Source organism: Pangasianodon hypophthalmus, chromosome 15 (genome assembly GCF_027358585.1).
Source record: "Pangasianodon hypophthalmus isolate fPanHyp1 chromosome 15, fPanHyp1.pri, whole genome shotgun sequence".
NCBI classification, from domain to species: Eukaryota; Metazoa; Chordata; class Actinopteri; order Siluriformes; family Pangasiidae; genus Pangasianodon; species Pangasianodon hypophthalmus.
The window spans coordinates 20,405,895-20,426,520 of NC_069724.1; the positions used below are offsets into that span (position 1 = coordinate 20,405,895).

The 20,626-nt window shown below is 40.4% G+C and overlaps 1 protein-coding gene across 3 annotated transcripts in view; it reads right to left on the reverse strand.

Annotated features, from left to right (window-relative positions):
- Positions 1-638: 638 nt before the first annotated feature.
- Positions 639-20,626, reverse strand: part of sfswap (splicing factor SWAP) — a 104,568-nt gene continuing 84,580 nt past the window's right edge. For 2 of the 3 annotated variants that reach the window (XM_026928787.3, XM_026928786.3), the window contains exons 14-19: positions 19,643-19,914; positions 19,535-19,561; positions 15,036-15,179; positions 10,095-10,268; positions 9,293-9,365; positions 639-1,298 (exon numbers count right to left, since the gene is read on the reverse strand). In XM_026928787.3, coding sequence (XP_026784588.1) covers positions 1,239-1,298; positions 9,293-9,365; positions 10,095-10,268; positions 15,036-15,179; positions 19,535-19,561; positions 19,643-19,914 — 750 coding nt within the window. In that variant the 3' untranslated portion in view covers positions 639-1,238. The remainder of the gene's footprint in view (positions 1,299-9,292; positions 9,366-10,094; positions 10,269-15,035; positions 15,180-19,534; positions 19,562-19,642; positions 19,915-20,626) is intronic. The other variant, XM_026928788.3, reaches the window with a different exon arrangement.

Sequence of the window (20,626 nt, forward strand, 5' to 3'; positions counted from 1 at the left end):
ACAAGAAATAAAAAAATAAAATACATGGAGTTCACAAGTGTCTACTATTATGTCTATGGAAAAACATTTAATTAAAGTGTTAGCATGTTGCCATGCACACCCACAGCCTATTTGTAGGAAAACTAGGTCTATATTGGACATATATTCTAAATGTTTACTATGTGTCTATCCGAAATGGAGACAGTTTCTTTACACTACTGAAAATAAACTAAAACATGGGCACAACCGTATTAAACTGAGAACTGAAAACAGCAGCTGATTACACATAAAGTAGCAAAATCTTGTGCAAATATTATTTATTACCCTGTATCCACGTAATACACATATAAAGTGGATATTTATCGCAAGAAAAAAGAAAAAAAAAATCTCCAGGTTCCTGTAGCATTCGCACGAGCCAATCATTGACTCGCTGATCATGATTTCAAGTCTCAATATTGCTCCTTTTTCCAGGCAAAACAGAAACACACAGTTTCTCAAACAACTAAATCCAGATATACTAATCAGCTTTTCTGGTGCGTTTGAAAAACAGAATTAGCTCATATGGAAAGATCATGATTACTAATTCTGGTATAAGGCATCTTATCTCGGATCTGTTAAGCGACACACACTCTGGACATAATTAGACACGGACACAGTAATGACACGAGTTTTTGACTCAAATTTTATTGACTGTTCAGTTTTACAAAGCAGATGCAAAGAAAAGCCTGTACAAACTTACAGCATGAAGGCCACATTAGTTAAAAGTAAACAACAGAATCTTGAACAGCCAAAGGCATTAGAACCTGGCAGGCAAAAAAAAAAAGAACCAAGACAGAAGAACAGAAAATATCATAATCCTTCACAGAAGGATTTAACACTGCCACGATGGTAGAAACCTAATCAAACAAGATGGGGTTCTGTTTTCAATTTAGTCAAATGTTCTAATTCGGTCTTAAAATAAACGGTGTTTAAATTTTCTGACTTTGATATTTTCTTTTACAGTAGCACCTCCAGCGAAAAAAAAACGAAACCTCAAGCCCACAGAATCAATAAACCCTGCATGCTGCCTGGCTCATCACAAACCTTGAGCTCTTTTACATTAAAGGGAATCACCAGTGATACTTGGTGACACAAGATCCATAAGTATATGTAAAGGGATAAAAGCGCATCAGTACAGCCCTGCATTGCAGTCCTGAATGGTGCTGATGCAGTGACGTTCGTGGCTGGCTCAGTCGTTGGTCTGCCCCTTTTCACATCACTCAGGACGGGTTGGGCTGCAGGCCTTTGGCCAGCATTGCTCGTACTTTAGCCATGAGGTCCTGTATTGGGAGAGAGAAAAAAATAAAATAAAACAAGAGGGGTGAGTGACATTGGATTGAGTCTGGGAGGCAGAGAACAAAAGAGAGAGAGAGAAAAAAAAAATCAGATCTGTGATCAGTAAGAATTCAGAAGTATACCAGAAGGCAGAAGCTCTGAATGTGTTTTTAAAAAAAAAAAAAAAAAAAGAAAAAAAAAATCTCTCAATAACTGAAAAAATTTCTACAGTGCACAATACTTCTCATTCATTGCACATTCATTGTACTCTGCTCATTCATGGAATTATTCAATCAGCCAATCATGTGGCAGCAGTGTGAAGAGCTGCAGCTAATGTTCACATCAAACATCAGAACGGTGAAAATGCTTGTGCCAGAAGAGCTCATTTAAGCATTTCAGAAACTGCTGATCTCCTAGGATTTTCATTTTTACAGTCTCTAGAGTTTACACAGAATTGTGAGAAAACCAAAAAAACATCCAGTGAGCAGCAGTTCTGCAGGCAGAAACACAGCTTTGATTAGGGAGGTCAGAGGAGAACGGCCAGACTGGTTGAAGTTGACAGGAAGTTGACAGGAAGTTGACAGGAAGACTCGAATAACCACTCTTTACAACCGTGGTGAGCAGAAAAGCATCTCAGAATGCATGTTAGACCTTGCGACGGACGTGCTACAACAGCAGAAGACCATATTGGGTTCCGTTCCTGCCGGCTAAGAATAGCTTGAGAACGGCGAGATTCAGGATGAGACATTTCTGCACAAGCTTTTCCAAATCACACACACAACACACGACACATGCATACAATGCATCTTAAGTCTTGTTCTGACTTCCCGTGCCACCTCATCTGCATACGTCATATACACTCATTCTCAACTTGGACAAATTGGATACACTCAGATGCACAAACAGCACAATGTGTAGCTGTAGAGGTGTGTATATTCTGTGAATATATTTGTGTCTGTCTGGGAAAGGTCTTCACATGAGGAAATTCTGACATTTTCTACTAAAACCGCAGGCTTTCCTGAAGTGAAATATGTTTCACCTTCACATCTCAATCACAGGTAAAGGTCTAGCGTTTTAAATTCTGGTTATCCCAAAAGTGAAAAAGGATTTCACTCCGAGTCTATTAGTCTCTAGTCTCATTTCCTGGATTAAGTGTCAGTCACGGCATTTGACGAACGCGAGTCTCGTCATCGCTCTTGACTTCGCTGATCACTCTTACATCTGTGCTGAAATAATCGCTGATTGATTCAGTAACTTTTCTTCTGTTGGATACATTTTCCATTTTTTTAATAAGCATTCAAATATGAGCTGTCATCTCTACGTTGCCACTGTAAGTGTGTGTGCATCACAGATAATTTGACAGCTGGTATTTAGAGCTTTTACAAACTGAATCTATTAGGCTTAGGTGTGTTTTGCTATAGCATGTCACTAGCAAGTTGCAAAGCATGACCTTCCCTGACTGAGGAAAGCACACTTAGCCAGCAATTAAAACATCTTTATGCAGAATTTTTTTTACAACTGCGTTTTTCTAACTAGCGTGTTATGTATCTAATGCGATCTGGGCATGCAGATAGCATAAACAAGGTTAGAAAGTAAGTAAAAACATTTCTCTGTTTTGATATAATTGAATTGTTTTCTTAAAGTAGAGGTTTGAAAGTATTTTTTGTCTTTTTTTTGGCTGTTAGACAGAAATCAGCTGTAGGGGAAGCTGATCTGGTTTTCTGAGGATGCCACACATTTGTGTACAGATTGTATACTTTAATGTATCATAAACAGTGTGAAATTTATTACTGTCTATCATGGAGGTATTTAACCTGTGGGGTGTGCTGAAGGAATTGCAGTGGGCGCGGGTGAGATGGAAAATACCAAAGAGTAAATATTCACTGCATCATCCCTGTGAACCTTGTACATATTTTTGCGTAGGAGTTCCACATTGGAGAATGCTACATCAGAGAATGCTACTATTAATTATCACTCAATAATATGCCAAAAGAGCAGTCTTCTTCAACAAAAACGACAAGCGATGTATGAATCTGGAATGAACGACAGTGCCACCTCCTCCCCCATCTCACTTCGGTAATCATTTCCCGGTGCTCTCGTCTCCACTGATTTCCCAGACTTCGCTTTCTGTCACGGTAAATGTATTTTTTTTAGTTCTTTCCTATGAAATAAAATTGATCAATGTACAATATGTGGCCAAAAGTATGTGGATACCTGAGCATCACACCTAGCATGCAGGCATGCTCGTCAGTACACTCTTGAAAGTGATCTTAAAAAACAGATTTTAACATCAGCTGCTTGTCAGAGGGTCAGTGTTAGAAACGTACTCATCATATCTGTGATATCCCAGAAACTGTCATGTAATTTATCACGACACAAGTATATGCCGTTGTTATAACTATACAAACATAATACAAAGTAAAGAAGAGAAGATAATGAGAAAACGAATAGGTCTCGAGCTCACAGATAGATGGATACGGGAACTGGCTTAAAAAAAAAAAAAAAAAAAAAAAAAAGACATGCGCACAAAAGAACATTTCTAATTAGGAATCCGCCACTCGGAGTGTGTATGGTGTGTATGTTAATCCCTGCCTTTATATACACCTCAGGACACGCGTGTGTATCTGACACGGTCACCGAGTCTCTTTCAGCATATCTAAGCTTGCCTGTCACTAATGCAGTTTAAATCCACCGTACTACACACTCCTCTGCTTATTTTACTGTTTGCCTATTCATTTATGTATTACATTCATTTATGCAGAAAAGCGTTTCATCTCAGGAGATCGCACATCGACATATCAGCACAGCTTCATTACATGATACGGTACCCAGAGACGCGGTGTACTCGAATGTCAGATGGTGCTTCAGTGCTGATGTGCAATGATTGGAGATATGCACAACCCGCTTCCGCTTGCAATCTGATAAAGCTAATGTTTCACCAGTGACAGCTTAATGCGCCTTGCCTATTTATGAGCGAGCCGCCTTCAGCACCTTTTCACTGAACCGCTCAGTCGTGCTGTTCCAGTTTGAAGGGAGTCCAACCTGGAGAGTACGCATCACATCATGGAGATATTCAATCTCTCAGAGCAGGAGGCATTTTCGTAGGAGGTGAGCCAAGATGAGCTATCGCCCCGGTCCTAGCCTCGCGTCGCCTCATCTGGCCTGGCTGAGATATCGATCCAGAAATTCCAATAAAACCCCACCAGAAATAATAATAAAACAAACCAACCAGTGACCGAATGCAAACATGCTCGTCAGCACGCTCACGCTGAACGGTGGTGAGGAGGTGGATAAATAGAGCGCTGTGGGGGATGGCAGTCCAAGCGCTGAATAAAACTCAACCCAAGCAGTACAGTATAAAACGCCTGCTCACAAGCAAAGAGAATTTTTTTTTTTTTTTTTTTTAAAAAGCAGAGCTCTTTTGACCTTTGTGTCAAGTCTAAACAACTTTAATTATATAGCTTATTTAAAAGACAGCCTGTGTCAGCCAAAGTGATGTACAATAACAATTTGTAAATCCAAACAGCAGTGAAATGAAATTAAAAAATAAAAGAATAAAACAAAAGCATTAAAAGGCATAACCACAAATGAAAAGCCAGGAACAAAACAGAAGATCTGATACTACAGACATTAAAAAAAGACTCAAATGCCAAGAAGGAAAAAATAAGTTTTTAACCATTTAGATTAGCATTTTAAAATCTGGTCACCTCCACATTTAACGATTTCATTCCAATTCCACTGAAAGACACCGCCCCTATGTCTACATTTCTAAGCTAATCTACTTATGGAAAAACTTTATTGACAATTTTAAAGAATTATAACTTTCCACAAGGCAATGAGTTCCCACTTTGATCATCTACATCAGTCTATTTCATCACCTGAGGTAAAAATCACTCACAGCATTTAAACATGAGTCTCATGGTAATCTCTTCACTCGACTGTTCTCTGTTCATGCTAATGTCAGTGGCGAAATAATTGCTGATTAATTCAGTCACTTCTGTTCTGTTGGTTAAAATTCTTATTAATACCTATTTACTAGGTCATTTAATCATTTCAGAACTTTGTTCGCAGTCATCTGGACGGTGTGTGTAAGTGCTCTTCTTTGTGTTGATGATGATGTGACGACTCAGGAGCACTAAGGACATTTTGACAGCTGTTATCTGATTACAAACTGAACTGATTAGGTTTATATCCCTTTTGCTATGGCATGTAGCTATGCAAAAACGTGATCAAAACTTGAGAAAATCACACTTAACTAGCAAGGTTTTAGCCATCTTTAGGCAGACTGACTACGTATATGCAGAAAGCTAAGGAAGGTTAGAAGGTAGCTGTAGTGGCTGCTTGTTTCCATGCTGTTTGGGTAAAATTCTTAAAGAAGAGACATCAAAGTATATTACTGGCAGAAAACACCATTTTTTGTTCATCTTTTTCAGTTGGTGCCACAATTCAGCCACGGCGACATGCAAAGGGTTTTCCCTGGCCACCAAACATTGAGCTAAACTCTCCTGGCTTACTACAGGAGCAATGTCATCCGTTCATCTCTCTTTAGTATTCCTGCGAATGCTTTAATTATGTCCTGTTACACCTCCAGAATTGTCAGGGGGCACAATAATCATCTAACATCCATCCAAGAGCTAATCCTGCCTGTTACATATGCACTTTATGAGAACAGGTATAAGCTGGCCACTGCTTATTTTGTGGATTCATTGGCAAACAATTAGAAAATGTTGTGATATGATATGAGTGGTGAGACGTGGCATGAAAAAACAGCAATCTGAAATGCATCAGTGAGCTTAAAGCCTATGAGTGGTGATCGACAGCACCTAGATCCCTGGCCATGCTGAGATAAAGAGCTTCCCATGATACAGTGAATCATTAAGACTAACCAGATTGCAGCAATATCTTCACCATCATTACAGTGCATCAAATAAACACAGCTGTGTGGCTCGCGGAGCTCAAAATGGTCACAGAAAAAAAAATTCCGCTTCGCACGTGGATGCTGCAGCTGTTTGAAAAGAAAGAGTTCCCACACACAGTTTGTTTCACGTCCTCAACCATGAATGATCATGGTTTCAGTCTATAATATATTTGTTGTGCTAATGGAAATTCATTTGCTCCACTGTTTACCAGAGCCTCAAATATTCCACAGGATTCCACAGGGGTGGAATTTTAGTCTCTTTCCACCAAGCACATTTCACGTATTGCATTATGTGCTAGTTAGTTTAAATCACCAGACACAAACGGTGTTAGGATAAGCAGCCATCAAAATGCCGCCCACTTTCCTGCTAACAGCGTCAATTCACACGAGTCATCCAGATCATTATTTGGCAATTGTATTAACCCACTTCCCGAAAGAGTGTCAATCCTTCAGGAATCTAGACCATGTCTCATGTTCACGCAACCCCTTCCTAATTACTTCTGGTTGAATTGCATGTTCTGTGTGAGAGAAAGCAGAGAAGGAGTGAGTGGATTTGTCCAGATAAATGCTCTGGAGACACTCCAGTGCCACAGCCACTTTTTTCACACTCTCATTTACTCTCACATGAGGGCTGCACAAGATAATTATTACAATAATTTGGATTCTGAAAGATAGATATTTTAAAAAAAAACTGCACAAATGAGCTCTCTAAACAAACACGTAATCAAGCATTGTGCCGTGCTTTAGCAGGCAAATGCATATAAATCTGGACAAAATAAAGCAAGGCAATAATTAACCTTATATCACAGCTCTGCTGAATTCTTAAACGTGATTGATCAGAAGGTGTTGAAGTTCCTATAAGAACATGGCTCTGAGAGTAGTGTCAGCTACGAAGAGCTTATTTCAATACAAAAAAAAAAAAAACCTTCAGGAAAGTCTAAATACTGGCAAACATGTTGGAAACCTCAACATTATAGTAGCTTTGGTAAAATATTCTCTCATGTATGTCTCATCTTAAGACCTTTAGACTACACACATTTTTGGCATCCTTCAGAAAACGCATTGATATGCGATGCTGGTTTGTTACAGGCTTGTTTGTGGATGGAGATCGATATTAGGTGAAATTTATTTTGCGCTATGATCCGACAGATATGTCAACGCACTGGCTGCGCAGAGGCGTGGCTCGCCGTGAGCTGCACTTCTACAGATTTAGTGCTGGCTTCTACAGCTTCTAACATGGGCTGACATCTTCTTTAAAAGCAGAATGAATGATGCCTTGCTAAGACTGTCTTCTATTGACCGCTGCATGTCAGTGTACTCTCGAACAGATGAAGGTGCATAATTGGCATGTGTTGGTGCAAGTTGTCTGTCAACATGGTCTCAGCAAAAGGTCTTTGTGACATTGGCCCTATGGAGTATAAAGACTATAAATTTTCAATGAGCATAGAAATTATATAGTCACATATTTTAAACATTTAGTGAGTTTAGAAACTTCCCCTTGACTTCGATTGTAAGTGAGTTTCTCAGTATAGGGAAACATCATATTTTTGTCCACAGTAATCACTCGTATGCTACAGATGCAGGAGACAAGTTGGTTTAAAAAGTTTTAACAAGAAAATCCTAGCAGGCAGGGAGAGAAAAGTTAAGAAAACAGCGGGGCAAACGTCCAGTGTGAAGGCTACTTTTTAATTAGCAGTTCCTCATTTTCTGCCCAAAGAGAGCACAGTCTCACACACTTGGTTTCTATTGGCTCACAAGACCGAGGTCCATAAACTCAGAGATCAAATTCACCTACATGAAGTCAACATGAAGCAGAAGTAAATGACACTGGGGCAAATGCACGTCTTTTACATCCTGCGTCCTTTCCCCTTCAGTGAACTGGCTTTTCTGTTGGGTCTTTTCTGTTGTCAATGTGCAATATATTTATCAGGAAATGTAATACAGTATAAGAAAGTATCTTACACTCACTTGCTCACACATCTTTAATCCATTTCACTAGTTTTTGCTCTAACTCTCCCTCATTCCCTCGTGCTCATGACAAATTAATAAGGTGCTGGGTCATCCTTTACACTTGATGATTATCTCCATCTAATCAAGCTATCAGTCACCTGCCGTGCCTCAATCTCCATCCATGTGAAATAATCCTGAATAAATCAAATCAATTTCAGCATGCCAAGGAATGTGGAAAAAAAACAACAGCTCTTGACGTTGCAGTAGCATGTGAGAGTGAGGCAGGAGGAGATTCATACAGTAATCTCTCTCACACACACATATTCCAATAGTCTGCCTACTTCAAACTTCCTGCCTGTACAATTATTTGTGTGTGTTATCAGTAGGAGCTCTACATTCCGTCAGCAGCTGCTGGTTTTAACAGGAAGCATCCCTTTCACTGGTTGGTGCTGTCCGGGGTTCAGTAGTGTCAGCATCACTATGCAATGCTGCCAACAGAAAGCAAAAAGAGCTCCAAGGCTTTGCAACTCTATCAACAACAGGATATTGCTTCAGCCACAATAAAAGAGTGCTTAGCAGAGTGAATTTGCCTTCTCCATGCAATCAGATGGACGCGAGTGCAAGAACTGGCAGCTAAGCAACAAGCACTGCATCATAACACGGGTTTGGTGAGCGTGTTTTCATCCTCGAGCTTTCCTCGCATTTCCAAACATAGGCCCAATGGAAGAGAAACAGATAACCAAACATGCACACATGTATTCCGTTTGCCAAAGACGAGGGCAGAGATCAGCCGAAAGCTGTCAAGGTTGACAGCTGCACGGCATCAGCCTGCTGAAATGACATTCTTTTCTTCTCGCTTACAAATAAACACATATACGCACACGCCCGCAGACATGATGGGATCAAGAGGCGGTTGCAGTATATCATTCAGTATGAAAAGAACAGAACACATGGGGGCATTGCTGTTATAGGAAAATAATCAATGACAGGGTGATTTGCTGTTACCACTCTGAAGTTGATTATTTTCAAAGTGTCTGAAGTGCTTTATTTTCATTGTACATTTTTGAGCCACACGTAGACACTCAGTTTTCATGAACAGAGATTTATGTTCAGCATATTTTGCCTACATACCTGAGTGATTTTGGTTTGAACTGAAGAAATAATGGTCGACGAGACCTGCTTGTCTTTTTCCTGTGACGCGTCCCTGTAAAAGCAAACAGCAAAGAGAAAGAGCAAAAAAAAAAAAAAAAAAAAAGGGATGAGACATGCGTCAGCAATCGGCAGGGACTAATACAGTATGCGTAAAAGCTGGCCTGTATTAAAAGCTGCAAGGACAGACTTGGGAAAACAGGAAGTCCAGATCTCTGACAGGAAAATAAAGAACTAGAGAAATGCTATGAAATATTCAACCATCCCCAGAAGTACTGAGACAAGAGAGGCACAAATAACCCTACGGGTTTAACTTTCGTTTTTTTTTTGATGAAACCTGAGAAATTTTGACAGACTACTTTTATACACAGATGTCCCCTGTGGTGATTTGAATAAAACAATCAATAATGGGGAAGGAACAACAATAACACACGCAGTGTGTTCACTTCATTCCTTTTTCCTTGGATGTGTCAAAAACACATTCTGAATCGGAAATCGCTCTGCGATTCAATGCTTTCATGTTTCATTCAACAGGTCATTAGTCTAGATGTCAAATCATGCCAAAACTGCAGGAAACTTTAAAAGGAAAGTGACTTCTTTTGTTGTGATGGTAATGTGAGATTCACTAAGAACACTGTGGGACACTGCTGTGAGTCATGGGGAAAAAAAAAAAAAAAATTTCTAGAAGCAGAGCCATATATAATTCACAACATACACCTCATACACTCTCCCAGTGTACTCCCTAGCATTCTCTAGCTAGCAGAATAGCATGAGATTACTTTACCTGGAGCTCCTTAAGCTAGACGTAGGGCTAGATGTAGGGGAGGAGCTAGCAGTGTGGGTGGAGACTTTCCTGTTTGCTCTACCCCTGTCAGGTGAGGCTCTGGGTGAATTGGAGGAAGTCTTTGAGTGATGCGCTGATTTTGACGACTTCTTCTTTCTCCTTTCACGAGGTGATCTGAGAGACATTCATGTATAGGTTTATATTAAAATAACTCAATACACTTCAGTAGCTAGTAGATGCAGCAACTCGTGAAATATTAGAAGTCACAAAGTACACTTAAATTCATTCATCATCAGTAACCACTTTATCCTGGTCAGCTGATCCGGAGCCTATCGCGGGAAAGCTTGTGCGTGAGACGGGAATACATCCTGGATGGGACGCCAATCACTTGCAGTGCACCATGCGAGCACACACACACACACACACACACACACACACACACACACAAACAAACAAACACACACAAACACACACAAACACTCAAAGACACACACATTCTTTCGCACCTAGGGGCAATTTAGCATAGAAAACATGGAGGAAAACCATGGAGACATGGGGAAACATGCAGAAGTTCACACAGGCAGTAACCCGAGCTGAGAATCAAATTGGGGCTCCTGGAGCTTTGAGGCGGCAAAGCTACCCACTGCACCACCATGCCTTCCCACACTTAAATTACAAAATGTAGTGCTTCACAGCTCCAGGGTCCCTGGTTATATCCTGACCTTCTATTATTGTCTGCGTGATATGACACACATTCTATCCAGATTTGTGTGGATTTCTTACAAGTAGGTGGATTGCCAATGCTGAATTGCCCCTAGGTGTGAATGTGTGTGCATGGTGACTTATGATGGACTGGCATCCAAGCCAAGATGAACTCTCAACTCGCTCCCAGTGGTCCTGAGATAGGCTCCGGATCCACTGTGACCCTGACCAGAAAAAAGCACTTACGGAAGATAAATGAATGATAATAGGCTGCCTATGCATACCGCCAATAGCCGTGAACAGTAATCACTAATTTCTGCAAAGAACCAAAGTTCATGTCAAAAGAGTTATAACAGCTCCTGATGTCAAGCCGCAATAATCATCTTTCACACACAACTTGTAGAGATTAACAAGCATGCGTCAAATCTTCCCCTCAGATGAATGACTCCACTCAGACTTTAATACAGTTCTTCACTAAACTGCCTGTTCATAAGGGCTATATTTTTCCCTGAAATACAGACAGTCATGTCTAATATGAAGCTTGAGCACTGGCTTTTATTAATACGCTTAATAGCAGGACCAGATTTGTATGGTACTATATGTTTTCTCCAAACGTCTAACTCTGAGAGGCTTGATGGACATTAGCCATCCAGCAGGTGGAAAAAAGTAACTTTTGCATCTATGTGAAATATATTACCAATGGCAAAGGCAAAAAGGCATGAAGCTATGCTAAGCACTTCTCTGCATCTTTCTTTCTCCAGAGAATATGTGGCTCTGGGCAGAGTGAAGAGTTAGCAGGAGTGTTTCGATGTGAAACACAGCAGTATAATCAATGTGAAGGCGCACAGTGCTACGGCACACTTGCTGCAAAACCTCTGGAGCAATTAAGTCAAGCTGGGCTTCAGTTACAGGAGTGCAGGGCGGTCAAGTAACAAATTTCCGAGTTTAATGCAAGCGGACATGACTCATGTGAATGGCTTGGCCCTTTCTCATTCTTTTAACAACAGATCGGAATTGTGCTTTGTAATCGTTGAAGGGTGAGAAGTCATTTGGCAAGCTTTAGGAGTTGAGGCAGTCAATAAGTGGGTTTCAAGCACACGCGACTTGGCATGAGCTTAGAAATCTTATTCACACAGTTGTTAGCGTACTCAAGAAAAACTCGTTGCACATTGCTGCAGAACACTCTGCACTACTAGGGGGCTGTGTAATGGAGGGATATTGGAGGGCTGTGAGCCAAGTCATAAGATTGCAGAGTTGCTAGGGAATCTGGGGTGGTGGTAGTGCTGGTGGTGGTGGGGGTGATATGGTAGGGTGGTTGGTGTCATTGGTTTGATCAACCCTCTACATGTTCATTCTGGAGTTTGTGAAGGAAAGAAATGCCCTGAGATTGTCCCATCACATACCATACAATTACTTAAAGTATGGAGATGGAAGACGACAGACTTTTGTCTGTGCTTTGAATATGCTTAGTGTCTAGGAAAGTGCAGCCTTCATATTGCAAGATGTAAAGGTCACTATAGTTGATGTTTAAAGTTGGGGAAGAGCTGTGCATCGAGACTGGGATTTTGTGCTACTTCACAAAAAATTGGAGTGGGTAGTTTTTACTCTGATATGGGCAGGAGTGGGTGGTCAGATATGAAGCTCGCCAGACAAAGAAAAGCTGCGTTCCTTTGGGAGTGGCAAGAATGGTCACAATTCCTTCAAGAGCAGGTGGGAATGGGATAACAAAAATCAGTCCAATGCACACCTCTAGATGGAGGGGTTGGGGGTGATGGTATGCCACTCGTGGACATCTGCAAAGAGCCTCAAAACATGCAACTGCACTTTGTGTTCATGCAGTTTAAAATCTGTATTAACTTTAATGTCATATTGCCCCGAAAACAATAACCATCTGTTTCTTTGCAGTACAGAGGCAAAGTGAAGTTCTCATTTCAGAACATTTTAGAACTCTTTACTGCTTCAAAACTTTCCAATGCCATAATGTACAGGATGATGGCAAAATATTTCCTCTTTAGAACCCATCTTTACAATGGGTTCTACAGCCTAAGAGTCTGAAGGACCATCCCTATGATGACAGCTCTGCTGATTGCGAGAATTTGTGTTGGATGCTCTCTCTTCTCATTTTGAAAATACCTCTCAGCTCCAGCATACTACATTATTTTCATGTGGCAGGTGATTTTCTCCAAAATGACGTATGAGTGATGCAATCTAAGGATATAGATGCTATAACAAATGCTTTAAAGCTGGAGTGCTGTGCGCAGGGTACTGGCAAACACCACGGGAGCCAAGCTCTCAGCTGACAGCCGCTGCTATATCTAGCCTTGCTTCCTCTCTCATCACACATGCTGAGAAACAGATTCTCCGGGCAAGAGGAAACACAGGGTTTAATGACACAAGATGGCACTTTTCAAAAGCGAGAAATCCTGGCTGTCCCTCTAGTAGAACTTTGAATGAGAAAAGACATTAGAAGGAGGTTTCTAGAACAATTCAGCCTGAACCATAAAAATATAATTAAAGGCGGTGAAAAAGGGGACTACGCTTCAGATGTTACCATGACCTTTACTCTGAGCCATGCTTTAATAATTCAAAATTGCTTTCAGGTCAAAAGTGAAACAGAGTGGTATTGGGAAGATGGTCAATTGATGGTTGTGTCAGACAGAATCTAACAGTATCCAATGATTAGGAGCTGCAATTGGACCATCATAACTTTTGCCTATAGAATTTGCAAACTGGAAAGTCTAAAGATTAAAGAGTACAATCACATTTACTGAAGACCTAATGGTAATGAGGGTGCTGTCAATCAAGTGCGTCATGCTTTTTCCTTATTCCCACTGGTTGACTGATATCAGACTCTGTAGAACAGTTCACGTTCGTCTAGTTCATCGTTTCAGTCAGCCTCAAGTGAGCCCTAAGTAGACAGAGGCACACGCTCAGGCCCCTAGCAGCCACTTGAGTGCCACATATTCACTCCAAGTATTGGGCTCTTAGCAGCACTCCACTACTACTTAAAGGTGCTACTTAAATTTATAGCAAATATAGCAAATATAACAGACCAGTGGGTTCTGATAACACTATCACAGGGGTACAAACTTCAGTTTCACTGGCCTCAGGGACCCAGGACCTTGGCAGACCCCATGAAGTTTGCTGCTCTGTGTGAATTTTGTTCCTTCTTGGACAGAGGCACGATTGAAAAAGCAGAACCCACAATTCAGAACTAAAGTTCAAATCAACTTTCTAGTTCAGGAGAAGGATGGTGGTTTCTGTCTGATTCTACAATTGAGAAGGATGAACTTGTTCTAAAAGCCTTCTGTGTCGCATCTTAGGGCTATAGGATATTAGTCATGCTGTGCAGCCACAAAACTGGTTCATGGCAGTGGCTCTGCATTACACAAAATGCCATGTCCCCATTGTCTCAGGACACAGATGCGTCTTGAGGTTTGTCTTCCAAGGACAGGTATTCCAATTCAAAGACCTCACCAGGATACTGCCATATTTGGATGTATGGCTCCTTCCACTATTGAGCAGATCATCTGGGACACACAGCACTCAATCTGTATCTTATGTTGAACGTGGAAAAGAGTTTCCTCATACTGAAACAGGCCACACACTGCAACACTAAGAATGCTAGCCACAATGTCATCCAACAGCCTCTCTCTCTCTCCACTCACCATCACTGGAGGTGTCTATAACGTTGATTTGGATTTGGTTATGACAAATCAAAATGTTTCCTTTTCATGAAGCCTTTCCCTAACTGCCTAGCCAGTGGTAAGCCAGGTTTTGCCACACTACAATCGTAGCTAATAGATGCTTGTGCGTGAGGTGGGAATACAATCATGTACAAAATGCTACGAATACAAGCGAGTCTGTGCGTTTCTATAGCTACTGAAAAGGCAGTGACTATTCAAATATTTCCAAGACTTGGAAGAGTCTACATTTGTGCTCACTAGCCTGCATGGACTTAGAGAGCTTGGGTTATTCTGAATTATTGTACTAATTACACTGTTATGACTGAGCAAGCACATGAGGCTCTAGACTCAAAATGAAGCACTTTCACTACAAAAAGAGAAACAAACACATACGTCAGGTTTTTTTTTTTTTCCTGCAGGTGTTCGACAGTTTTATATTGTTTTTTTTTCTGGAGATGTTGAGAGCTTGAAACAACTAACCCCATAAGAAGGATGATATTGTGTTTGCATAATCTTTTCAGCAGCACTAAATTCTCTGAGAGAGTGTGTGTACCTGGATCTGGACCTCGAGCGCTTCCTGCCCAGGCCTGGGCTGTTGCCAAGGCGATAGGTGCTGCCTCCGTAGCGCTCTCTCTCTCTCTCTCGCTCTCTTTCCTCACGATGCCGCTCTCTCTTGCTGGGAGAATGGGATTGGGATCTGACAGTAAAAAGGAAGAATGGTAGAACAGGTACAGAATAAGCAAGCGGCTCACAGCAGGGCAAACAACAGGGATACACTATATATCCATCTAAATCCACCCACATGGTACTGAGTGCTACTTTGGAGTCCCTTAATTAAGGTTTACTCTTTGGCCCATCCTGACTCAGTGTTCTTTTACTCTCACTAATGATACAACTTTGTTACTCTTTTTCATCATTAGAAAGTGAAATGTAAACTGACAAAAAGAAGATAAGAAACAAAGAGAATGTTCTAGTAGTTGGATTACAGCACTGCACTGAAGACACATGATAATACAAGTGCTCCATCCTTGATTCCAAGTTATTAAAACAAGGTATGCTTGAAATTCTTTGACTCGTAGGGTATAAAGCCACACTGCCACTCTACCCTGCCATTTACAGACCAAAACGGTTACAAAAATTGGAACATAGAGCATAATTTAAACTTTTCCATCAGCCTTAGTGGCAACGTAGTAATCTGACTTGGGTAATAGCAACAATTTCCCAGGGGTCACACACATTTAAATGGATGGTGACAATGGAGAACATCTCGCTCAGCTGAATGGCCCATCCACATCATTTAGTGCATGTATCTGATTTAGTGGCGTAAGAGCCCTCTACATTTCCCATTAGTTCTCTAGCTGAGGGATGGCACGACTGGAGAGGTGAGAACGATTTTTGCTGCTGTACCTCTGTGCCTCAGGCTCAAGTAATAATCCATATTATAATACTGAATATGTTTTTTATTACAAATATTAAAGGGCAAGAGCAGTACGAAATAACTATTGTTAAGCTTAAGAATCTAATTTTCTATTTTTCCTCCACAGAAGTCGATCGGACAGTAACTGAACACTTGGGGAATGGCACAAACTATTGAAGTAATTTCAAGTATACATACACACCCACCCACACACACGCACAAGTGCCCATTTATAACCTCCTCACAATCAAATTACACTAGTCAGGAAAAGGGATATACGAGCGAGGAGGGTGTCATTTATTCTCAAATAAAGCAATATACAATGACAAATGAGATTTAACTGCCAAATATCTCTAACCACTCCTGAGATGAACTTTAGGAAACTTTAGGAGGTGAACTCAAATTCATAAAGCATCTGTGACCAAACTTGCTAACTATAAAGAAAAGAATGCGTCCTGGGGAAAGAGGGGTGGGGGGGAAGTAAAACCGCAGTAAACAATCAATCGATCAATAAATAAATAAATAAATAAATAAGAACAAAAATGTAAAAAAAATTAATAATAGTACATCTTCAATAGAGTCCTTCTTTTAGAAAATGCCATATAATATCCCTCGTAGAAACTGTGAAATGGCTGACATCACATTTGATCTGCTGCTGCTCAAATTGTTGGAACGTATCTGCACTGATCGGAAACAAGACAGCATTTTTAATCACTTTCTAATTTGCACTAGCAGTGTTTGATTTGATTTCTGCCTTTTTTTCCCCTCTTTCGTCAGAAAACCAAAAATACTGTTTTTGTCCATTTTTAGCCGAAAAATTTCAGTGAGTGAAATTAAGGCGCATCCCTAATAAATATAGTTAATACTAATACATAGTTGTCTAATGTTAGCCAAGTCAAACATACACTGATGAATTTTACTTTACATTAATGAACTCAAATATTCCTCTGTTTACTTACAGAAGGTGAGGATGCAGCATCAGTGCGTATTTATCATGTGCGATTTGGAGAAGGGCGGGGCTTTCAGGATGACAGTTAATATCGGAGAGTTCGAAACACATACGTGACTGTCTGTCATTCCAGATTCATATGTTGAGTGGCTGATATGCTGTTTTTATTGAGGAGATAAAAAATGATAAAAGAGAACTGCTCTTTTGGCATATTTTTTTGAGTGATAAATCATATTAGCATACTCAGATGTTAAAATCAGAGCTCCTACGCAAAATGCGCGAAGGTTGGCAGGTCTGCAAATGGCCTTCTTATCTCACTCTCATACAAGAGGTGTCATGACCCATGCTGGTGTCCCTGTGTTCGCTCCGAAGTGATTGCACAGGTCTGAAAAAAAAATTATGCTTAGCCTTTAGCCTGTTAATAACTGCAGTGTGGTGAAGCTGACGTAGATGAGGGTTGGCTTTAGAATAGGATTAGAGTTTCTGTTCTGAAAAATTATAAGCCAAGTTCTGAAAAGTCAAACAAAAAAAACAAATGGTTGTGCTTCAATTATCTCCTAGTGCACTAGTCAAACACAGTCAGTCTTCTGACCAAAACACTGTATAACCTTCCTAAATAGTAGGGGAAAAAATTCTGCCAATATGGATCACTTACTAGGGTTCTTACTAGGGTTCCTGGTATAGGGTATCAGTCCGATAGTGTGCTCAGTCACTCATTCTTGCAAAAAATGCTCCGATAAATACATCCGTTATCATGTGATACTATGAGACTTAAGCCTGCTGTTGTGCTAAAAACTAGATGACGAAATGGACATATTTCACCATTAATGATGGCAATTAAAGTAAAGCAGACTGCAAACTCCGTGAAAATATCAAGAGGAGAAAATATAGCATCTTCCTACAAGTGTATATGAAACATATAAAACCTATATATAAAAAAACTTATATAAAATAGATACAAAACCTGATAAAACATCCAGTGGCGTTTAAATGGTATATTGAGAAGAGAGCGTGAAGGCGGTTGACCAGAGTGCACAGACCAGTAATGTGATCATAAGGTGCCATGAATTGCACACACACAATGGTATTTGCGAGCGTGGAAGAGTGAAGCGAGTGTGCGGAGAAACCGTCACGTGTAAGAGCACTTCAGTTCGGCGAGCACTGAGCGCATCTGCTTCCTTTACGCTTTTCTTGTGAATTAAGATGCAATTCATGGCACATTTCTAATAACCATGCCCGCTGATATTCCTTTGCAGGCTCAGGTCAGCCAACCTTGTGCTCTCTATTTCAAGGTACTGTTTCAACGCCTTACCGTCTTAAACATAAACATAGCATGAGGTGTTCATTGCTAGCAGCACATGGGAGCAACCGACATAAATGCAGCTAAAAATCTGACTGATTAATACTAAGTATTCATATGACAATGTAATATCGATATTCTGATAAATGACACTTTCATACAACACACTTTTCTATATTAGCATAATTATTAATGGTATTAATTTTAAAAATAACAATTACAAACTCTAGATGCAGTTTTTTTTTTTTTTTAATGAAACCCTACTGTTGTATATACGTGTTGTATATTGCATCGTAGAAATGTCTTGAAACATCTTGCCATATCACAAATCCAATAATATTAGAGAAGTTAGTCATTTTGGCATCAACGAGTACCAAAAACATGTGCTTGTACTCAGTCTGAAAAAAAACTTGGTACTGATGCATCTGTAATTCTTTCATAGTTGAGTATAATACTATACAATTTAGAGGATCACCATGGAAACTGGAACACATGTAATTTTTTCCAAATGTCATTTTTTCCCCCAAATGTTATTAAGCTTTGGAGATGGGATAGAACAGTTCAGGCAGGGTTGAAGCAGGGTTCGGACCCTTGGGAAATGAAAACTAGAGCATGTTCACACCAGCTGTGTGCTTAACTGCAGGAGCCAACTCATTTTCTTTCGCTTGTCCATTGTAGTATCCACCTTTGACTGAACATGTCAGCTGGAATATAAGAGCCCGACAAGCTCGTGCAGAGGTAACCTGAAGGTGAAGCCTTGTACATCTATTCTCATAGTGTCAGGAGGTCAAAGGGGCACATTTTTATATAGCTTTTGCAGGGGAAATGGAGTACATCAGCAAAGCCAAGCCACTATCTCTATAGATTCGGTGAGGCTCGACTGAAGTAGATTAGTACTCAAAGACGTATAAAGTCCCCCACCACCCCACCCTAGGTTTAAAAAAAAAAAAAAAAAAAAAGCAAGAAAGGAAGCAAAAAAAAAAAGGGAGGTGAGAAAGAAACCGAGACCTCAATTCCAGCCTTTAATTTGCACTGTAAGTGATTTCAAGCCCGGGGCAGAAATGATTCAATCTGCAGAAAATATATTAAAGCATGTCAAAATGCCAAGATGAGATGAGTGTAATTACTGCAACTTCAGCAGCTGATAAGGACAAATTGGCGAGTCATGAGGAGTGAAATGACAAGAGCAGAGTACCTTTTCTGAAACAGTGATTACTAAAAAAAAAAAAAAAGAAAGAAAAAAAAAGAAAAAAAGGGAGAACAAATGTGGTAAAGGTGTGAAGGATTCTATCTCCGAACCTTTATAACCATGTTGTCAATTAATCATTTTTTATAAAGGGCATGTCGTAAACAAACATATGGATGGAAAAAAACTCATAATGTTACCTTTCAGTATGAAGTGCCTTTGGGTATCTGTAATGAACAAGGTTATTAAAAACTGGGACAAAATAAATAAATAAATAAATAAATAAAAAAGTTGATGGATAGTCATACCTGGACCTCTTGTAGCTGCGGTATGCGCTCGGTAGTGAGTGCTTGGTTTTGGATCTGGAACGTGACCTGGACCGAGACCTTCTTTTGTGTTTTTTCTTTTTCTTGTCTCTGTCTCTGTTCCTGTCCCGTTCTCGAGTAGAGGAGGTGGATGAAGAAGAGAGCGGCAGGGTGGTGGCAGGGGGGTCGGCGCTCCTCACGGAGGGGTCCGGAGGCGGATATTCGGAAAGCGGCACCTGGGTGACGGGCCCAGCTGGAACGGTGGACACCTCTGGCTGTGGACAGAGAAAATGAAGAGGCAGATTAGATTAGGAGATAGCAGAGGGTACGTCGGGGCCTGTGGGAAATGACAACAAAAGAAAGAACGAGAGTCTGGTAAACTGGCAAAATCCAATAAAGGGGCTTTGGTGGTGTTAAAAGAGTGGGTGAGATGAAAGAAAATTTCCAGATTTGTGATCTTGAAAAATCAATAATGAAGCAGCTGGTTTGGCAAGAACAGACACACTTTCCATGCTTTCAATCAGTATGCAGTCAAGCGGTATGTGTGTGTGTGTATATATATATATATATATATATGCTCAGCTGATCCAAGCAGAAAAAAGCCAAGGAGTTTTGTGTCAGGTCATAATTACTCATCTTTGTTCTTATGAGCAGTTCTTAAAACTTCAAACCTCTAATTAAAGGATTTTGGTGGTTACTCAACAAAAATACAGTCCTGAAGCAATATAATGGGCCTTTCTGATCTGATGCACAATTGCATGACTTCACATTAACAATGAGCCCTAAACTATCAGCCTGCGCTTTCAAGCTGCAACTTTCGACTTCATGTGATTTAAGACAATTCATCTTAGAGTATAGCAAAGAGCGCTGCGTAAAGTTTCTGAGTTTCCCAAGTATTAGAGCCTGAAAAGTAGGGGAGCAGAGGGTGCACTGAGATTCGAACACGGCCCAATTAATTCTACTGCATGGTGTGAAACACTAGCTGTT